This window comes from Hemiscyllium ocellatum, chromosome 39 (assembly GCF_020745735.1).
Source record: "Hemiscyllium ocellatum isolate sHemOce1 chromosome 39, sHemOce1.pat.X.cur, whole genome shotgun sequence".
Taxonomy (NCBI): domain Eukaryota; kingdom Metazoa; phylum Chordata; class Chondrichthyes; order Orectolobiformes; family Hemiscylliidae; genus Hemiscyllium; species Hemiscyllium ocellatum.
This window is the reverse complement of record NC_083439.1, coordinates 2,050,165-2,073,047: the sequence shown is the minus strand read 5'-3', so window position 1 is coordinate 2,073,047 and position 22,883 is coordinate 2,050,165. Positions and strand designations below refer to the sequence as shown.

At 37.7% G+C, this 22,883-nt stretch overlaps 1 protein-coding gene across 1 annotated transcript in view; it reads left to right on the top strand.

Moving 5' to 3' along the window:
• The window catches only part of megf11 (multiple EGF-like-domains 11), a 364,661-nt gene extending 344,517 nt beyond the window's left edge, over nt 1-20,144 (top strand). The window contains exons 18-21 of the mRNA XM_060852838.1: nt 11,919-12,037; nt 12,997-13,120; nt 18,243-18,443; nt 19,969-20,144. Of these exons, the coding sequence (XP_060708821.1) occupies nt 11,919-12,037; nt 12,997-13,120; nt 18,243-18,443; nt 19,969-20,144 (620 nt within the window). The remainder of the gene's footprint in view (nt 1-11,918; nt 12,038-12,996; nt 13,121-18,242; nt 18,444-19,968) is intronic.
• Nucleotides 20,145-22,883: the final 2,739 nt, after the last annotated feature.

Here is a 22,883-nt window from a genome sequence, read left to right as displayed (position 1 = left end):
TCCTTATCAACTGTATCCTGTATAGTGAATTATCCTCCCATGTCATACTGACCATGGAAAGTAAATCAACTTTCTGTTTCACACTTTCCCTCAGTAGTGAATCAGTGTTTTGCTTTATAATGTAGCCAGAATAATGAATTTCACAGCATACCCTAGATAGGAAATCATTGAATGATTTTGAGAGAGTTTATTAGAGTAGCACATTGTGAAAACAAGCAGAGAGTAGGCTATAGTGGACTTGGTTGATACTATATAATCTGATATAATTAATTCATTACTTCAGAATAAAAGCACCTCTAGATCACGCGATTGTAAAATGATTGAATTCTACATCCAGTTTGAAAAGAAGAGAGTCTAAGCCAAGTATTTTAAGCAGTGCAACTACGGGCAAGAAAGCTGAGCTAGCTGGGAGTAAACTTGGCCATAGATCACTGGAATAGCAGTGGCAATCATTTAAAAGAAATTTCAGAATAAGTGCATGCCTGCTGTGAAGAGAAATTTTAAGGAGACAACCAACCATCCGTGGTTAACTGAAGACGTTAAGGGGAGTATCAAATTTAAGAAGAAATCGTATTATTGCACAAAGTTGAGTGGCAAATCAGATGACTGGTCAGAATATAAAAATGGCCAAGAATGATTAAAAGGTTAATCAGGATTAATAATAAATTGGCCACAAGAGGAAGCCAGCTAGAAATGTAAAAACAGATGGCGAGAGTTACTGTAGGTGTCAAAAAAGGAAAAGACGAAGGAAAGTGAGAATTGGTCCTCTTAGTGAGAATGGGGAGTTAATAGTTAATGGTAAAAAATAAATATTTCTGTCTTAACTGCAAAGGAAAAAAACAATTCCCATTAATACGTGTTACTCTGGAGTTTGAAGAAAGAAAGGAACTTGGTGAACCTAGGGAATTGGTACTGTACAAACTGATGGAGTTGCAGGTAGTTTAAGTCTCCAGGATCTGTTGGCCTTCATCCTAGAGTTTTAAAAGAGGTAGCTACTGAGGTAATAGATGTGTTGGCTTTAATTTTCCAAAATGCACTGTATTCTGGAAAGATTCCGTCAGACAGAACAGTAGTAAATTTAGCACCTCTATTCAAGAAAGCAGGGAGGTAGAAAACAAGTAACTGTAGGCCAGTTAGTTTAATATCTTACATTAGATTAGATTACTTACAGTGTGGAAGCAGGCCCTTTGGCCCAACAAGTCCACACCAACCCACCCATACCCCTAACCTAACACTACGGGCAATTTAGCATAGCCAATTCACCTGGCCCGCACATCTTTGGACTGTGGGAGGAAACCAGAGCACCCGCAGGAAACCCACACAGACACGGGGAGAACTTGCAAACTCCACACAGACAGTCACCTGAGGTGGGAATTGAACCCAGGTCTCTGGCGCCGTGAGGCAGCAGTGCTAACCACTGTGCCACCGTGCTGCCCATCTGTTGTGGGGAAGTTGTTAAAATTAATCTTTTATGAGTGTTAAAACTGGGCACTTTGAAAGACTCAAGATAATAGAAGGAAAAAAGAGATAGCATTGTTTTGTGAAAGGGTAATTCTGTTTAACCAGTTTATTGGAATTCCTTGAGGGAGTAATATGTGCTCTGAATAAAAGGAGCCCATTGATGTATTGTACTTGGATTTCCAGGAGGGACTTGACAAGGTTCCATACAAAAGGGTATTGTATAAAGTAGGAGCTCATGGTTTAGCAAATAAAATGCTAGCATGAACAGAAAGTTCATAACTGGCTGCCAGGCAGAAACCAAAGAGGATGCATGAATGAATGTTTTGTAATAGCAGAATGTGATGAGTGGAGTACTACTGTGGTGTGTGTCAGGTTCAATATTTCACATTTTGTAGCAATGACTTGATGTTATTACTGGATACGTCAGATCTCAGACTGAAATCTGGCTTGATAGATTTTTATTTTTGCTTCTTTTTTCCACTATGAATGAGGTGATCTTTGACTAAAGCACCAGCACATAATGCAGCAGATTCAACAATAAAACAGGTTTATTATGCAAAGCAGGTGAAGATGAAATAGAATAAAACAAACTATTTACACATATCACAAGTTTTAAGATTTAGACTGGCCAGGGAAGCAATGGCTTAGTGGTGTGATCACTGGACAGTTAAACCAGAGACTGAGGAGATGTCCTGGGATCAAATCCCACCATGGTTGATGATGATTCCTTTTAGTAGACAATTAAAAAGAGTCTAATGATGACCGTGAAACCATTGTCGAGGAAAAACCCTTTAGGGAAGGAAATTCTATCTTTACCTGGTCTGGATAGTGCAATGTGGTTGACTCTTAATTGCCGTCTGGTTTGGGCAGTAAATGCCGATTCATCCAGCGATGCCCTCATCATATAATAATAAAAAACAAATTATCTTTAATTCCTCTTGTACAATCATCACACCAGCCCTTCTCTTTCACATCCGAGGAGCTTAATTTAACTGATTGCCTCTTCCTGAAGCTTGAACTGCAACTTAGATTTCTCATTTTCAAATAACCCTTTCAGGATTGGAGCTAATCACTTCTGGTCTGGAGTGTTCAAACTATACTGCTTATACTAGAAATAGGTAACCTATTTCTTAACAGTTCTCAACCATTCCCTTTACAATCCAGCTTCAGCCAAGCTGTCTGCAAAACTCCCAAACTGAAATCCAAAAACTTTTTCCCAAACTCTGGGTTTCCCCCCATAATCAGAAGAAAAACAAAATCCCTGAACTTGTAAACTGAAAGGTTAATGGATTTTGTTCACTCTTAAACTCTCCCAATGAAAGCAAAACCCCATTACACAGCAAGAATGTTCTCTCTCATAACGTATTTTAAAATAATACAAATAATAGCTACAGAAATAATTCTAAATTAATTCTAAAACCCTTTCAGACACATAAACCCAAAACCCATGTGCCCCTAGCTCAAATCCAAACTATAAAAGAAATGATATTCGAATAGATATAAATCAAATACTTAGTTAAGGGACTGAAAATATGGTGGTCACATTTGCAGATGGCAGCAAGATAGCTACGAAAGTATGTTGTGACAATCACATATCAAGGATGAAAATGGATATAGATAAATGAGTGGACAATAATATGGGAAAATGTGTAATTATTCACTTTGGCGAAAAGGATAAAACAGTAAAGGGTCACTTGTATGGAGAATGATTGAATTCTGAGGTGCAGAGAAATATAGGTGCTCTAGTGAGGTTGCTAAGTGGGTACAAGACATCATCAGGAGGGCTAAGTAATCCCCTCAATGGTTTCAACATGGATATAGATACAGCCGATGTTCGCTGATGCAGATGAATCCACCTTTGCAGGCTAGCATCTAGTGAGTGAGGTGAATGAGAATAATTGTGTAAAGAAATGAAAATGGGCAATCAGCAGCATAATGATGCCTTGCAGGAAATTAAGGATTAAGGAGGCATTGCATGAAATAATTGAGTGTGTGAACTGTATGAAAGATCAAAGGGACGTAGTAATGCAGAGTAAAGGCAAAACAGCACAACGTTAAATGGAATGTAGAAACAAATTACTGCAGATGCTGGAATCTGTACTGAAGACAACAAATGCTGGAGATCATAGTGGGTCAGACAGCATCCATGGTGAGAGAGCCAATTAATCTTTCAAGTCTAGATTACTCTTCATCAGAGTTAAAGTGAAGTGTGGGGGGTACAGCATTATACTATAATTTGAGGTGGGGTATGAGGGTAGTGGGTGTAGGATACTGGTGGGGAAAAAGTGTTGATAGTTCAGATTAATTGATAGGAATGTGAGAATAGCAGAACAATGGTGTGTCTCCTGCCAGAGTTGAAAGGGAAGTAACTGAGATGGGGGAGGGGAGAATATGATAACGGGTTAAAAGAAAGGGAAGAAATGGTTCACAATTTAAAGGTATTGAACTAAATATTAAATCCAGAAGTGTGTAAACAGCCTAGTCTGAAAATTAGATGTTGTTCCTCCAATTTGCACTGTGATTCACTGGAACCCTAAATTGATGCAGTCAATGAGAAACCAGGCAAGAGATAAGGAAGGCGAAACTGAGAATCGCAGATGTTGGAGATTAGAGTTGAGAGTGTGGTGCTGGAAAAGCATAGCAGCTCAGGCAGCATTCCAGGAGCAGGAAAATTGATGTTTTGGACAAAAACCCTTCACCAGGAAAGATAAGGAAGCCAGGCTACAAAGGTGGGAGATAGTGCATCAAATGCTAGCAAGGTAAAGATACGACTTACTATCTGTATTGTCATAATGCCAACTGATGTTATTACTGGACAAATCATATTTCAGAGTGAAGTCTAATTTGATAGATCATGCTTGTTTTGCTATTAACAAATTGATCCTTCTTTGAAACGTAAGTATACTGTTGCAGATTTGGTTTTAACATAAAAAACAAGTTTATCAAGCAAAAAAAGTGAACATGAAAATAAAACAGCATATTTATTTATAATACAATTTTCAAGATTTTGAAAATAATTCCGCATAATCCCAAAACCCATACATCACTACTTTAAAATCCAAAAATCTAATCTTAACACAAATAATATTAAAAATACATTTCAATCATTCAGTCTCCATCACTTTATTCAAATCGAGGAGCTTCTCTCTCACACACATACACACACTCATAAACTCAAATACATGTAAATAATACATCCATTTTGAAAATGCTGAACCTTTAAGTGATGAAAACTCATTCCATCAATTTAAAATACATAAACACACGTACTCACAGACGCACATACATATATAGAATGTCATTTCAAGTTTTTTTCAGTAGAAAAGGGAAAAATTGGTTAAATACCAGAAGTGATATTCACATGTGATGGAACGTGGCATTATGAGAGAAATAAATGACATAAGTGAGACTAAGTGTATGTAAATTACTAAAGCAACAGTGGATCAACATTTGTAAAGTGAAGCACTAAAATTTGCAAAGTGTACAAGCTCCAGAGACCATGCAACTTGGAAGAAGAAAGAAGTCAGGAGACACCAAGCACACAGATCACCTTACCAATACTGCTCCAATGGAAGGACTCAACCCCAAACCCAAACCCAAGCCCCACATACCACCTCATGGCCATGTTCAGAAGCTATATGTTGTGGTCCGAGGTCAATATTAATGCCAAAGAGCAGAAATTGCCTAATTGGAAGTATAAAATGCAATTGATCTTCATCAGAATAGTATAGAAGGTCTCCTTAGAAAGACTCTTTTCAGCTTCCTCTCATCACTTGCTTGTGCATGTTTCTCATTCCATTTCAAGCTGTCTATCTACTATGTGCCTGTTCCCTCTATTCTAGGCAGCTAATCACCCTCACATTCCTCTACCTTATTCTGTTATTTCTGTTGTCTCGATCTTCTTTGTTTCTTTGTAATTCTGTCCTTATTATCTCTTTTCCTTTCTCTTCCTACAAGTGATGGAAATATGAACTATCTTTCCCAAAAACTTCAAATGCATTTGGTGATTACTTCATGGGTTGTGAGCTTCACTGTCAAGGTCAGCATTTATTACCCATCCCTAATTGCCCTCAGGAATGTGGTGGTGAGCCCCTGCCTTAAACTATTACAATCCAAATGAAGTAGGTGTAATCAAAGTACTGTTAAGGAGGGAATTTCAGCAACATTGAAGGAATGAGAAAAGATAAAATAGCCTGAGAAAGCTAGAAAAGGAAACAGGTTGGAAATGAAAAGAATGATAAAGGAACTTCAAAAGCAGGAGGTGTCAATGAGAAACATGAATTTGAATTTGAGAGAAATGGAAATACAGGAGAGAAAAGTGAAATACTGGGCTTAAAGTGAAGCAGCTAATAAAGAGATGTTAGACACTGCCAGAATCACTGAAGAAAGTCATGATCATAATCTAAAATCCAGTTGGAAAATGTTAAGTTTATACTAAAATTTGAGGAAATGAATGTGGAGTCATTTGAGAAAATACCAAAACAAATGAAGTGACCAAAGGAAAATAGGACATTGCCCATTGGAACGCAAGTTAACAGGTGGAGTTCATAAAATTTATGCATCGCTGTTAGAAGAGATTTCTAAGGAGTATAACCAGGATTAAGCAGTTAGCTGTTTGAAGAATAAATCTCACCATGAGTGACTTTGCAAAAGTGAGGATAACTCACCTAGAACATATTATAAGGCAAGGGGTCAAGTGAAAGCTATGATAGAATTCCCTATTCTAAAATGAAACAGGCAATTGGGAAATTTTAGGGAATGTATAAGTTTTATTGGAAATCTGAGTCTAGCTTCAGCACAACAGTTGGTACCTTTTACAGATTTATTATGAAAACAGGCAAAGGTGGTTAGCAGAGTGCCAAAGAGTCTTTGAGAAGCTGAAGACAATCCTAATAAGTGAACAATTGTTGGAAACTCCTCAATTTACAAAATCTTTTAACATGGCAATTGATACTGGTAATTTGAGGGTAGCTGCAAGATGATGAATCGGGAGTAGGAAAACCAAGGGATAAAATGAACAAAAATAGAAGTTGATGGGGGGAAATCAGCAGGTCTAGCAGCATCTGTGGTGAGAAAACAGAGTTAATGTTTCAAATCCAGTGACCCATCTTCAGAATTAGTGAGTACTTTTCTAAGAAATTAAACCAATATAAGAGGAAATACTCTAAAATGGAAAAGGGGACGTTGCAATTACTGTTGGCTCTTCAACATTTTGAAGTCAATGTCCGATGGGAATACAAATAAACACAAATCAATACAGATCATTTGCAAGCTTTGGTAGAAAAATTTAAGTTGAAATACAAGATTGCTTCAATGGAGCTGATTGATTCAACTATTCAGTAAAAAAAATTGATCACATTGCTGGGCAAGATAATGTAGTCGGAGATAAATTATTCAAGAGTGTGATTGTGCTGAAAGAATTTGGAAAGTAAATGATAAAGAAATTGTTCAAATCCTGCATAAGGAATGAAGGGCGATGAATTAGTAAAATATTGTTATGTAGTTTTGTGCTATGTTGAGTTCATCTCATAATGAAATGTATTTAAAAATAGCATTTCACTTTCTTTAAGAGTGGAGGTATGAAAGAGACCAAATGTTTTTATTTTTTGGAATATAAACTGAAATGGAAGTTGGACCACTGTGACTACATTACCAGGAAAGTTAAACAACTTGAAAATCAAATGCTATCTTTGTTTGAGCTGCATGATACAATGGTGCTTTCTGAAGCCGTCAGAGGGAGAATCTGAAATTGAGTGACATCAAGACCCTTTTGAGTTAAGGGAAGTCTGCCTGACAGCAGCATTCTGAAATTGGCAAGTGTGTCAGGATATAAGAGAGAAACTTCCAGAGCCTACAAACAGAAAGAATTTATCTCTTCATTCCCTCCCTGTCTCCATTTCGAAAATGGTAGAAAATCAAGAAAGCTGAGATGAAACAATTATAGCATTAGAAGACCAAGATGTACCTAATCAACCATTTAATTGAAGACTAACTATCATTCTGTAAACAACAATGAATCTTCAGTGCTAAAGTCAAAAAGACTGAGAAAATCACTTTCTGGGCTGGGCTTTGATCTCAGAATTACAGTTACTCTGTCTATATTCTTTTTCCACCCTTCGTGTCTGTGTTAAACTATTTGTCTTTTCTCTGTCTTAATAGTGATTGAGTGTGTGTGGATTTGGGGTTTTGAAGAGGTACAGCTTAAGTTACATATTAGATTAGAAATCCTTTTTTCCCTCTGCTCTTGTTAGAGTTAAGTGCATGAATAGTTTTTTTGTCACTGATGAAACCTGGAGAGAATTTGTTTTGTCTGAGTAGCAGTCAGTCAGCCAAATGGGTCACTTTGGTCATTTCATTGGAATTTTATACATTTTGTGATGGTTTGTGGAACGGTAGAACATGATTATTAGTACAGGTACACTCTTTACAATTAAGTTATAACACAGATTAATAAGTCTTAACACAGAGTGAAAGGAGAGAAAGTAATTCTCCTCATTTTGCATTAAAAGCAAGATCTCATCAGGAAATATCCCCACTTCTGACCTTAGGGAAGGTCATTGATGGAGCCGCTGACGATTGTTGGATCTAGGACACTGTCTGAAGAACTTTGGGGCTGAGATGATTGGCTTCCAACATCCACAGCTATCTTGCTTTGTTTTGAGTGTGACTCCAATCAATGGAGAATGTTCCCCAGATTTTCATTGATTTCAACTTTCTTACATATGATTAAATATGCTTTCAAGGCCAGTCACCCTCACCTTCACTCTTGAGTTCAGCTCTTTAATCCATCTTTAGACCAAAGCTGTAATGACATCAAGAGCAGGGTGGCACTAGGAGAACCTAAACTGAGCGTCAGTGCATACGTTATTGTCACTGACATCTTTCATCATGTTGATTATTATGAATAGTGTGATGGGATGATAATTGGATTTGTACTGCTTTTTGTGAATAGGACATACCTGTGCAAGTTTTCACAAAGTAGGGTAGATGACAGTATTGTACCTATATGGAACAGTTGAGCTATGGTAGCAGATAGTTCTGGAGCACAGGTATTCAGTATTACAACTCTGATGTTGCCAGACCCAATACCCTTTGCTGTATTGAGTGTCTTCAGCCATTTCTTGATATCCTATGTATTGAATTGTATCTGTGAAGTTGAGAACGTTGAAGAAAAATCAATTTAAGCCATTTCTTCAGTATCGCTGATAGAAATTTGTTGGAAATGTTTCAACGTTGCTTACCTTTCACTTTCCACCATTGAGTATACTGTTGTTTATTGAGTCTCATCAAGTTGGTCATTTAATTGTCCAACTAGATGCAGCAGGACTGCAGATCTGATGCATTGATTGTGGGATCGCGTGTTCTATTGCATGCTGCCTCTACTACTTAGCTGTGGTGTAGCTTCACAAAGTCAGCACTTCATTTTAAGATATGGAATTGATGTTGCAGACTCCCAGGATTAAAGACAGATAAATGGAATTGCAGTACAAAGGAACCATGATTGAATTATGAAACAGACTCTAGGCACTATATAGCCTACTCTGGTTGCTATTTTCCTCTCTGCCTTTATTCTGTTTCTCATGCCCCCCCAGTCTACTGACTTCTCCCTTTTATCTTTTCCACACATTAATGCATTCTTCCCTTCTCCCAGTTCTCACTCCCTCTGGTTGTAAACTAGGGTGTAACTTTGTCATGACTTCAATAATATGAAAACGTTATTGTGTATGCATCACTCATGCTCCATGAGAGTGGAACAAATTATAAGCTTTCTCTCTAAGTATAGATCTGTATACCTATATTTCCAAGTGTACATCAAGGTATTTAATGTGTCTAATTAAAATGAGTGATTGTAACTCCTAATAAATGCAGATCAATTGATCTACATCAGTATTGCTGGTCCTGAGGAAATCATGGCTTGTTCACCATCTGTGGGAATACTTCCAACGCTTCAAAGTCAAAAATCACACAACACCAGGTTATAGTCCAACAGGTGTATTTGGAAGCACCAGCTTTCGGAGTGCTGCTCCTTCATCAGGTAGCTGTGGAGCAGGATCATAAACACAAAATTTATGGCAAAACATTAAAGCGTCCATGCAATGATATGATATATTAAACAAATCTAGATTGTTGTTAAATCTTTCATCTTTTAGAATGGGTTGCAGGTTTCGATTCAGTAATATGTAAATCTCAGAACTTCTTTTAAGTCACATTCTTGAGGTTTTATATAAAAAAAAGTAACGTCTCAGCTCAGGCAATGCATTAAAGATGTGAGGTTAAGAGTCTGTCTCTATCCCAATCTTGAGTCATTCTGGTTCTATTTCCAAAGTGGAATTTTTAAAAAATTACATGGATTGACTGCCTGCAGATTGTGCATTACTTGAACAAAATAGAATGTATCTGCACTTATAAATCTGCAAATACAAATTCGCCCTATAGACTTATATGTGTGTGTGCGTGCATGAAAGAGAGAGATAGAGTGAGTGAGTGAGTCTGTGAATGTGTGTGTGCACACGTGAGAAAGTGTGTTTGCATGTGTGCAAGCTTGGTAAAGTGTGTGTGTGAGTGTGATGGAGTATAAGCCTGTGAGAGAGTGGGTGCATTGGTGTGAGTGTATGTTTATGTGAGTAAGAGAGTCTGCATGAATGTGTGAGTATGTAAGAGTGTGTGTGAGAGTGTATGGTGTAGTGGGGTCACCTGTAGTGTGACAAGAACCTAAGGTCCCCATTTGAGGCCATTCCCATGGGTACTGAACTTAGCTATCAGCCTCTGTTCAGCCAGTTTGCATTGTTGCCTATCTCGAAGTCGAGGGTTCATGTCACACTACAGGTGACCCCCTACACTATACACTCTCTCACACATTCATACACGCTCTTACATACTCACACATTCATGCAGACCCTTTCTCATACAGGTGCGCTCTCTCTCATACATACACACATACACACCCACGCACACATCCTCTCACAGGCTTATACTCCATCATACTCACACACTTTTTACCAAGCTTGCACACACACAAACACACACTCACATGCATACTCCCTCTCTCATGCACATATATACGTCTATGGGTGAATTTGTATTTGCAGAATTATATTTGCAGACACATTCTATATTGTTCAAAAATGCACAATCTGCAGGCAATCAATGCAGGCAGTCAATCCATGTAATATTTTGTAAATTCCACTTTAGAAATAGAAACAGTCTGACTCAAGATTGGGATAAAAACTGACTCTAACCTCACACCTTTAATGTATTGTCTAAGCTGAGCTGTCGCTTTCTTTATAAAACTTTATCTCGAGAATGTGACTTAAAAGAAGTTCTGGGATTGACATATTAATGAACTGAAACCTGCAAACCATTCTAAAAGATGAAAGACCTAACAACAACAAGATTTGTTCAATATATCAGTGCAGTTGCATGACACTGTAATCTTTTGCCATAAATTCTGTCTTATGATCCTGCTCCACGGCTACCAGATGAATGGCTAGTGCTTCCAAATAAACCTGTTGGACGATAACCTGGTGTGTGTGATTTGTAACTTTGTCCACACAGTCCAACACCAGCTCCTCCACTCCAGTGCTTCAACAATTCTTCACCAGTAATTAAACAATTCCCCACAAGAGGGAACAATTGAGGCAAAATGGAGGCAGAGATGAACTTTGTTTTTGCTTAATGAGTGGGTGAAAGCAGTGATCTGGGAGAAACTCATTTGCCCTTTCTTGCCCTGAAAATAAAATATATTTTTTATGTTTGTGGATCCTGTCATTTATAGGTTCAGAATTTGACTAATAGCATATGTCCATGCACTACTGTCTTTAATCTTACAAAGGTTTTTGGCTTCACTGGGTTCCAGCATGAAGTTGATTTACTTTTTGGGGTGTAGTGTTCCCATTGAGTCTGTGAAAGTGCTTAATTCATAATCAGTTTCAAGAATTCTCGTAAATTTTGTAATTCTCATAATGAAATCATGTGTTCTTCCTGCAGTCCTGCTGTGTTCTGCTGTTTGTCAATCTCTGGATTGATAGTTGTTCATTAATTCCTGTTGATTTGTTTCCATAACTATTTTTTTACAGCTGCATTGTAACCTGGTGACAAGCATTAATTTGTCTTATTTAAATTTTATTTCTTTTTTGCATTTATGTCTTATTTGAAAATCGTTATAACATAGCTATACCCACAAGCATTATACATAGAAGTTACTGAACATTATAATGCAGTCTGCTACATGTCTGGAAGAGACCAGTCCCTCATTTTCTGTCTCCTTGTCTCTCTGTTCTCATCTCACTCTCTCTACCTTTTTCCTACTTCTCAATCTCACACTGCCTCATACTTGTTCATTTGCACTTTCTTACTGTATTTTGCTGAATCTCTCTCTTTCTTGCCTTTTTCTCCCTCCCTTTATAATTAACATTTCTCCATATACATACATTTTGTGCTGACTTATTTTTTTCTAGATCCATCTCAGAATACCAGCACCCTTCACTGTTTCAACAACCCTAGTTACCACACACTATCCCAGAGTGGGAGACTCACCCGTTTTATCAATAACTCGGATGAAAGATGCTATATCAAGGTATGTAAGATACAATATTACATTAAACTGCAATGGCTAATGTAAGCCTCAAGTTCTAATTGGAATCTAAAACCCAAGGAAACGCTATATATATCATGAAACATACTGTGATTGGTCAAGTTTCAAGTGTAGATTCAACAAGTTAAGAAAACTTCATCAATCTTTTATTCTGTCTCCTAGTTTTATTGAATTTCTCCCCTGAACCTTATACACTTTGAGTGCTTTTTAGTAAATGCAACAAAAGACATATCCGGAAAGCACAGGACTCTGCTTTTAGTTACTTAATTGTAGGGAGAAGTTAAGTACTTACCTACACATTGGTGAATCTAATTTCTGGATTAGATTCTCATGTTTCCTAATAACTAGTTCAGAGGGTTTTAAATCTGAGAATCAACTGACTGCTCTGGAAGCTGCAATTGATACATAAGTTAGGGAGAGCAAGAGAAACAGAAGGAGAAAGTAGCTTGAAATAAGGAGCAACCTGACACCTCACATTTGAAAAAAAAAGTTTTTGATAATGAAGCAAAAAAAATCTGACATTGCTGCAATATGATGTCAGAGTAGGATGGGTTCTTGTTGTTAGCAATATAAGCAACAGTTACTATCTTCACACATGAATAATGATCCTGTAAATAGTGCTCCAGCGATCATTTACCATGTATGGACTTCTCCCTGTAAAGAGTATGAAGGACAGTGTGGAGGCAGGAGTAAAGTGGTGTCCCACCAGGTGCAATGGCGTGCGTGGCAGTGTTTTAAAAAAAATTTCATAGCTATGGCCAGACTCACTGGGAAGATTATTCTAAAAATTGTTTACTAGACTGCCTTGTTGCACACTCCAATCTGTGGCACTACTATTGCATAAAGTGAAGATATAATATTGAAATGACGTATCTGGCATTCTAACTTTTGCTAAAAGTTGCCCATTTAACTATTGCAATCTTTTATTAATTCATGAACAGACAAAAAAACAGCTTTTCTCAAGTCTCAAGAGTATACAGCTTTCTGGACAAGAAGGCTGTAGACAAGATTTCAACAACTCATTGCATCCTGAATGGAGATACTACAGTAACTTGAATAATTTAGGTTAGTAAGCCCTCAACATGGTTTTGCTTTTGAAACTGAGGTTTATGTCAGGTTAAAATGATAGCAGTGATGATATCAACAAAATTCATCCTGTGCATGCCTTCATTAATACAAAAATGAATACTTCTGTGCAAGCCTCTCCCCCAATCCTCCAATATTCCTACAGTTCATATTACAATGCTGACATGCAAAATCCTGCCTTAAATGTATTACATGGCTTACGGTTTACTTCTTTGAAAAGACTTTTTGACACAGTATATTGAGAAACTATGGGCTGATAAACATTCTTTTAATTCTTGAGGTTGTTAAGTTCTTAGTTTCTGTTTGGAAAAATATAATGTGAGAGAGCTGTCAGAGAGCAAACATCATGTTACAATGCAGCTCAGACATTTGAGTGCTATCATTTATGTTCCTAATGCAGGTAATTCAGACATGATTGTAAAGAGACTGCATTCACCCCTCATTAATGAGGAAGATGGAAATCTACACTTCTCGTTCCAACTGAAGGACTAACACATCCAATAGGAATTGGGTTGAAATTATTCAATAATTAAGATGTGAGCTCGGTGGTGCTTTAACAAGGGCTTACTATTTTTCTTCCCAGATGTGAACAAGATTGCAGATGAATTGACCTGAATCCAGTTATCCAGAAACAAGAAAATGCCCATTGATTGATGTCTAATTATTTTTCATACACTAGTCCCCAACTGAGCAAGCGCCAACTTTCATTTTGCACCTTCCTATAATGACTGAATCTGCATCCCACACTCCATTGACAGTTTGAAGAGCCTTCCACCAGTTCACTTCCTCGCTCTGAAAAAAACAAGCTTTTGATTACCTTAATTCTAGGATAAAACACAGGCAGATTGATGAACTGCAACTAAACTCTGTGGTGATGTCACTGCCTTACACATTTTTATTTCTGAACACTCAGGATTATATGGGTGGCAGTATTTTAATATGAACGGTTTTATGTGTTTTACGTTACAGTTGCTGCCTGGGTCTGACCAAGAAAAAGAGATGTCAGCTAAACTTCAGTCAGTTACCCATGGCCTAGCACAAGATATTTAAAGCCTTTTCTTACACTATTCTTGGATAATACTCATTTTGAGAATGTATTATTTTCACTGTATCCACTGCATCATTGAATTGAGTTGCTTGTTTCAGTTTATCCCAATGAAGATATTTTATGTAATCACTTTGAACCTTGGTCAGCACTGCATTGGTGAACATTTCCACTTAGCACATGCTTGTGCCTTGTCTGAACTACATCGACAATTTGGAGCTAACAATCAAATTATGTTTAGCTTTGTGCTTAGATTTATATGTCTCATGAACTCATCCAAATTATTTTCACATAGAACTCTACAGTACAGTCAGTTTAACTGTAAAACTGTACAGTCAGTTTGACCTCTAGATTCAAACAGAGGCCCTAGAAAGAAAGATTTGCATCAAAGCAGTGTCTTTCATGACTTTAGAACATTCAAAGTGCTTTGCAACCAATGAAGTACTTTGAAATGTCACTGTTCACATTGTGTATAGCATGCTCCATTAACATAATAAAATCAGTGGCCTTTTTTTAAACAGTTGCAGTATTGAAAGATAATTGTTGGTTAGGACATTGGAGAAATCCTCTGCTTTTCTTCAACATAGTTTCAGATCTATCTGAGAAGATAAATGAGTCTTCAGCTTGACCTGTCATTCACATCGAATAGTGTAGCACTCCCTTAAGCAGGTGAGAGACCAGCTATAACTGCACCCCCCACTATCTAATGACCCTATTGCCATATTTTCCATTCATATCCTATTGTGAATTCCAATGTGAAGGAGCTCTAAAACCTCAATGTCCACTTTCACCTCTAGCTAATCTGCTTTGAATTCTGCCTCTCATAATAATTCAAGTTTACTTTTCTTTCTGATTCTCAGTCATTTTGAGCTTCTCTCTTACATTTCTAAACTGTTGTTTCTAGCTATAAATGGCGCATATAGTTAAATTCATTCTAATACTCACTTTGGCTGTTTTGTCTATAAACCCTGTATTTCAGCTCATTAAATTCATCTACATCTTCCTAATTTCTTCAAACCATAATAATTCTTCAGAAAAAAATCAAATGTATTAAGTCTAACTTCCTGTTTGCTAAAACTACACTTGCTGGTGTTAGGTTCCAGCATTAGCAGTGATTTCTGCTCTCCCCTTCTGCTGATGATGATGATACAAATGTCACAAGTTTTTGCATCTAATGTTTATCTCCAATCCTAGCTTGTACAATATATCCCTTGTGTCAAATCTTGTTCTGTAAATCAGTCTAGTATTGTTTGGCATTGTGGACTCCCACTGTGTAATCTCTCTTTACCAATTTACCTTAGTGTAACACTGTACAGGTCAGACAAAATTGTGATGTTTCAGATACTATTTTATGGTTTGTCCTGATACAAGATTATAAAACACAAAATGCCATAACCTGTATTTTCTGTTCTTGGATGTTTCCTGCCAAGCTACGTGTTTTAGAATTACAGACTGTTACAGTCGAGTCCATTTGGCTCTTCATATCTGTGCTGGCTGTTTGAAAGAACTATGCAATGTTGTGCCACACCCAAGCTTTTCCTATGGCCCTGCAAATGTTATTTTTTAACAATGGTGCACACATAATTGTTCTTTCCAGCATCTTATGTTTTTTACTTAAGTTTTCCAATCCTTATAGATTTTCCTTTAACTGTATAGCACAAAGTTTGCTAATCTTTTGATTTTGACCCAGCTTTGATGTGAGGTCTGTGGTGGTCTCAGCATAAGAGATGACAAATAGGTCAATAATATTATTACAATGGTTTCCCGTCATTGTGAGCTGGACCATGCTTCTGATCACTATCCTGTGTTCAGTAGTTGTAAAACTCTTGGATAAGCCTGTAGGTAAATGGGATTAGTGTAGTTTTGGTGTTTGTTGGTCTACATTGACATGATGGGCCGAAGGCCCTGTTTCAATGCTGAATGACTCGATAACTCAAAGCCAGGTAAGGACAGCTGTGATGCTGTCCACAGTTGAGTTTGCCAACATTCACTATGCAGACTCACTCGTAACAAATTACCTCAGGTGAAATATCAATTGGCAGTGAGAGAATCCAGCAAGATTCATTCACTAAAGATGACAAAGGAACGTGAGTTGGAATCTAAAACAAAAAGGCTCTGAATCTTATTTAGCTTGAATTCTGACAGTTGACTCTTGGTTAATATATTGCAAAATATATCCTTGTCATCTGGCAGCAGCTGTCTCACCTCAAAAATAAATGAGACATATAAACTTGGGGCAGAGGTGTAAGAGTCAACTCTCTGAATAGTAGGAGCCAACTCACAAGACTTACACTGAAAACAGAATGAGTGTAACTGATTAAAACTCCAACACTGGGTCACATTAAAGCTTTGAAATATAAGATATTGTTTAATATTTTGAACTCTACCACTAATCAATTTCTTCTCTCTAAAGTTTTCAATACACTTTGCTTCTCCTTCACCCAATTTTGGAACCTGCTGCTAATTTTTGGTTCTTGTTCTTGTTGCAATAAAGGGAAAGCTGGAATGGAGCAGCAATTAGGGGTTTCTCTACCTTCAGGGTCTGTTCAATTATTTTTCTGTTCACTGAAAGAAATATCACTTTCAATTAATCTGCATTTTCAGTGTTGTATCAATGAAAGCTTTCCGTGTGGAAACAGCAATGTAAACCTAGAATGGATGCTGATTCTTTTCCTTATTCTAGAAGGAAACTTATTATTGTTGCTACCAAACATGTTTACTGGATTGAGATGTTGTGTTTTACACATAAAAGAGTTCAGGCAATGGCCATCATGTTGGCAGCTTGGGACAAAAAGTAATCTGCTATGTGGATGTTACTGGATGTCGCTTCAACACTTGTATAAATCTCAGAGTTTGTATTTATTAGGTATTTACAGACTTGTCTCTTTGACACTACTTAAAGACAAGCAAAAGTCAGTTGTGCCTGAAATTGAGTCCTGGGAAAGGAGCATGATTGATTTGTGATTGAATATCACACTCCTGGCTGAGCGATGAGAGATCTTGAATATAGACTCCCCCAACACAAGTACAACTGGAAAGCCTATCAGCAATTTCACTCATCCCATTAGCAAAGCCCTGATCATGCTGGCAAGTACAAAAAAAACTTCACAATAAAGGGGTACCCATTTCTTGAATAAATAATTTGTTAATACAATAATACAATAATGTGAGCTTTGTTAAAATTACAAGAGGAGGGCAAACTCTTAAAATGGATTTATTCTGGCCAGGGCTGCTTCTAGAATTATTGAAGTCCTCTCAGGACACTTGTCTTTGTGAACTATATTAAACCAGTTGAAGGTTTCAGTTGAATGACTATATTTCTGAGAATATTCTTTGTTAAAATGATATCCACACATTGTGTCCAGGGAGTGTGAATTTCCACAATGCTTCCATGACACACCTATCCATTGACAATTCACAATGAGTAGAAGCCACACCTACAACTGAGACTCTGCATCTTAGAATGGCAGTGAATTTAGATTGAGCTTTTTGTGTCATTGATGAATTCTGACACTTCTGTGTAGGCAGACAGGAAGAGAGTGAGGGGTCAGTTTTAATAGTGTAGGGTTAAGAATTCACACAATATGGCATTGACTTGGATGATCAACCATAATCCCAACTGGCAGAGCAGGTTCAAGGGGCTAAATGGCCTACTCCTGCTCCTATGTTCCTAGCATATGTGATGTGTATTAAGGAGATGAATAGATTATAGTGTGTGGCATACTATTTATTTACATTTACTTTTGTCTGCTCAGTAGTTGATACAGGCAAAGTTAGAGTTATTAAAGTTGAGTTTTTGTCATAAAGTGTATCATAATTTCAGTATATTAAAGGGAATTTATGTGGCACACCCACTGAGGAATCTTACTGAATGGATATACTCCTAGAGGTAATATTCCCTGCTGAAATGAACACTTGACAATGTAGGGAAGAATCCCTGAAGGTTTACAGTGCTCCCACGGCTTTGGACCAGATTGCCCCTCAGGAGGTTTACTCACTCTGTCCTTATAAAAGGCAAATGGCATCTCTAATTACTTTTTTGTTTTTTTTTGTCAGATTATATGAAGGGCTCAGTGTGCAGTTCCAGCACATGTTCGTTAAACAGCAGTGAAAACCCGTACGCTACCATTAAAGACCCGCCAATGTTAACCTGCAAGCATTCTGAAAGCAGCTACGTAGAGATGAAGTCCCCTGTTCACAGGGATGTCCCCTACACGGAGACCGGAACCTCCACAAACAAAAACATCTACGAAGTTGGCAAGTGCTTGCTGGTAGAGATAGAATTATTAGAAAGCATCTAAAATCAGCCTTCTTGTCAACACAGGATGCCATAATTTTAGAAGTAGTTATGGTGCATTTGAAATTCAATTATTTTCTAGCTCTCACTGTCCCCTTTTCCACTTCAACCAAGTTGCCACTAACCCTATATTTCCACTGCCCCAACATAATCTCTGCCTTAAACCCATTATCGGTACTCTTGATTTATGTAAATTTTCGTGAGATTCAGGGTTTTGTTTTGAACTAGTTAAATGTGGTGAATGTTAGCGAGTTTTGAGATTTGAAGCTCAGGTTGAGGTTCTAGATGTAAGTTTGCTTGCTGGGCTAAAAGATTCGTTTTCACAGGATTTGAAATCCTTTCAAAACGCACCTTCCGGCTCAGTGAGCAAACTTACATCCAGTAGTTAATGTTTTTATTGGACAGTTGCAGACTCAAATTCTCTTAACTCAACAAATTACTTACCAACTATCCAGTCTCTGGAAGACTTTGCTATCCCTGTAGCTCTGACATTTACCTTGAGATTTTTAAAAATTCATTCATGGGATGAGGACAGCGCTGACTAGGCCAGCCTTTATTGTCCATCCCTAATTGCCCAGAGGGCAGTTAAGAGTCAACCACATTGCTGTGGGTTTGGAGTCACATTTAAGCCAGACCAGGTCAGGATGGCAGTTTCCTTCCCTAAAGGGCATCAGTGAACTGGATGGGTTTTTCCCAAAGTTGGCAATGGATCTGTGGTCATCGTTAGATTCTAAATTCCAGATATTTATTGAATTCAAATTCCACCATCTACCATGGAGGATTTGAACTTGGGTCCCCAGAACACTATCTGGGTCTCTGGACTATCAGGCCATTGCGCTCCCTTGATCAGGAGAATAATAGTGTCCAACAAACCAAGGAGCAACTTTCCTGATCGTTTGAGAGTCAAAAAGGTCAGCAAAAAGATAGAGACTCAACTTGTTAGGGTGTGTGCCAGATTGCCAATTTTAACCTCATTCTGAAGTTCTTTTGACAGTGTGCTTTCTAATATTAAATATATGTGGTATGTAAAACATATCTCAATGCTGTTACTCAGATGCAGCATAAGCTCTGAAGAGTTATATTTGTGCTTTTCAGCGAACCTAAGTAAATAAGTTGGAGAGCTGCATTTTGAAGGCTATGGAGGAGTCCATGGCCTCATTGTTTTTTATTGCCTACCTTATGATTTGTTCACGAAGTTAAGTGCTCACTGTTCAAGCTTATTTAATGCACTGACCCGATGAGAAAATGAAGACATTTGTGAGGGTAGGTACAGAGATTGAGCAGCCTTTTCTTGTACCTTTATTTTTAAAGAAAGTTATGAATTGACAGTAAATGAGCAGATTGGATCCACTCGTGGAGAGAAAATCAAGTCTGTTATTCTCACTTAGCAGGTACTCTTAGTTTTGGAGTTTCCAAAAACCAGAATGAGGTCAGTTTTATTTAAGTTCAGTGAACCTAACAAATGCTTTATTTTCCTTTTTCTAGAGCCAACAATAAGTGTAGTTCAAGGAGGTCAGGGAATCACCCCAAGCTGCAGCCAGAACCCATATGACCTTCCTAAGAACAGCCACATTCCAAGTCACTATGACTTACTACCTGTGAGGCTCAGCCCAACACATGACTTGGATGATAAAGCGTGTAACAAACCAATCAAAGCATGACTTTGGTCAACTCACTCACTCCTTTGTAACTTGTTGCTCACAAAGGTGACGGAAAAGACAATCGTTTGCCCTAAAATCTGATGAAACTCAAAGGTATCTTGTAAATAAATTCTAATCATGAACATTGCATACAAGCAATCTGTCAGCCTCCATCGTGTAAATTTCTATTGCTGCATGGTATTTAAAGACAAAAAACAACTTTCATATAATGATATTAAAACATGGAAGCTTGATTCTAGACTTGAAAATGGTTTATCTTTCAAAACAAAAAAGTTGTCTGTACTACCTAGTTCAACCCTTATGAGGGTAAACCCAAATATCATTTAGCTGATTCAATTGTAACTGTGACTGTCAAGGAGATGGATGAAACCAAACAGCAACAAAATTCTACATTGGAGGTACAATTTCATTACTGGGGGAGAGAAAAGAACACAAAGAAAATCTGAGAAACTTTATATTTCATTTTAATCATTACTGCTACTTAATGATAATGATTTATTGAAATAGAACCATTGTTTAAGAGAATTAATGGACGTATGACCAGAGTTTCATTGATTATTCTAGTAGGCATTTTAAACCCAATAGTTACTGTATAGAAGATTGGTTGAATGTTCACTAAAGATCTCACTGAAATATGAAGAATTGCTAATGTCAAATTATTCATTAGGACACAATAAGGATTGTAGGGTTCCTATAAAATTTATACAACATATGAATTTTTAGGATTTGTTTGAACTGCATTGCGTTTGTGGGTAAAATAATTGTTACCCCAGGATGAGTGAGCATGTTGAAAGCTAAGCACCATTAACAGCATACAGTGGGTAGGTAAGTCTCTGCCTATGAAGTACCACAGCTTTAACAGATTTGAAGTTTTTGCTAACTTTCACATGTGGATATTAGAGAATAAATTTGCCTGCCAAGATTATCTGTAAAAGAGTTGAGGGAGACTATTGGTAAATCATACTGACAGGTTATATAAACTGCAGGATAGATGCTAGGTTTAAACAATGTGCTGGACCTCCACATCCTGACAATTGTGGGGAGTCCCAAGGGAGAAGGGGAATCAAATACATTCCAGTAGGTTTATTACAGAAATCTAATGAACATAAGACATTCTCTAATTTTGGTGATGCTATAAAAGGCAGCCTTAGGAAGTATTGAACATTGAATAGGCCCTAACACCTCAAGGTTCAACAAACAAAGTTCTTGATCTCACATCTGGGAAAGAAAGATGAAAGGGAGCTGCCAAGGACTGATGAGATACTTCAGCCGCAGATGCTGCTCCGTATTGAAAGTGGTTAGTTTCAGAATGCCATTGGCAGGATCCTGATAGCCTTAGCGCTCAGGAGGTTGTTTCTTGATCAGGCACTTAAAATGTAGTAGCAGAAGCAAGCCATTCAGTTCATCGAGTCTACTCTGCCATTCCTCAGGTCCACTTTCCTGATTTTTACCTAAATCCCTTGATCATTGAGTAAAACCCTCTCCATCTCAGCCTTGAATATACTTTAAAACCTACCCTCAGCAGCCCATTGAGGATAAGAATTTTGCAAATCCCCTAACCTCATAAGAAATTTCTCCTCATCTCGGTCTTAAAAGGGTGATCCTCATTGAGGTTATGCCCTCTAGTCCCAGACACTCTAATGAGGGGAAGCAAAGAGAGGATGACAAGGGAATCATAAGAATAGAGGAAACTAAAACTTAATGGCTATTTGAAGACTTAAGGCTGTTACATTAAACAATTACTATACTGTAAAAATCCTTTCAAAACACTTGGAGCATTGCTCTCAAAGCCCTAATTGCTGACAGTAAGGAGATCATTCTGTAGCTTAAAATTAGTCATGATAAATATTACATCATTCAGGTCAAACCATGGATTATGGATTACAGGTGGAGTCCTTTATCCAAAAAGCTCCAAAATCAGTTTTCTGGTGAAGTTTTTCTCTCATTAACAAGGTTGTTTGGCGTGTAAACAGTTCACCCAACTCCATACCCACTTGATACAGGTCATTCAGAGATTGTGGGTGGGTGTGGCCCAGCACTGGCAGGCCTCAGTTTGGTCTCAGAGCCTGTATTACTCCGTGAGGCTGTTGCAAGTTGTAACTTCAGTAAGTTTTTTTTTAAATTTCACCATCAAACTGTCACTTATTCCAAAATCCAAAAAAATTCCAAATTCCAAAAACTAGCTGGTCACGAGCATTTCAGATAAAGGATTGCATAGCTGTGCTGACAATAGCACATCCCCATTTGGATGACTAATTAACAGTATGTAGCAGAGGGAGTGGGGAAGATCAGAATACATTCACATACAAGGAAACCTTGGTCATTCACACTGTCCTATTGAGTTTGCACAAATTAAGTTACAAGTTGCAGTGCTCCAAAGTTTGGAAACCCTTAAAAAAATTACATCTTTTCCATTTCATTCATGTGAAGGTTGTATTTTTGTTCATTCTGGAGTCAGTGATTTATTTTTGCTACAAGCTGGTTTTGTGGTCTGTGAAACTTGCTACAAAGTGACACAGCATTGTATAACAAGTTCAAAGTTTGTGCGAAGATTTGTAGCTCGGGTGCTCGTTGTTGTGGTTCTGTTCGCCGAGCTGGAAGTCTTTGTTGCTATAAATACCAGAAGAAACATCAAAGAAGCGCTTCGCAGGAGGCTCCAAAGCACTGATGATGTCGCCTAGCCAGGGGACGAAACGTTTGCAACAAAAACTTCCAGCTCAGCGAACAGAACCACAACAT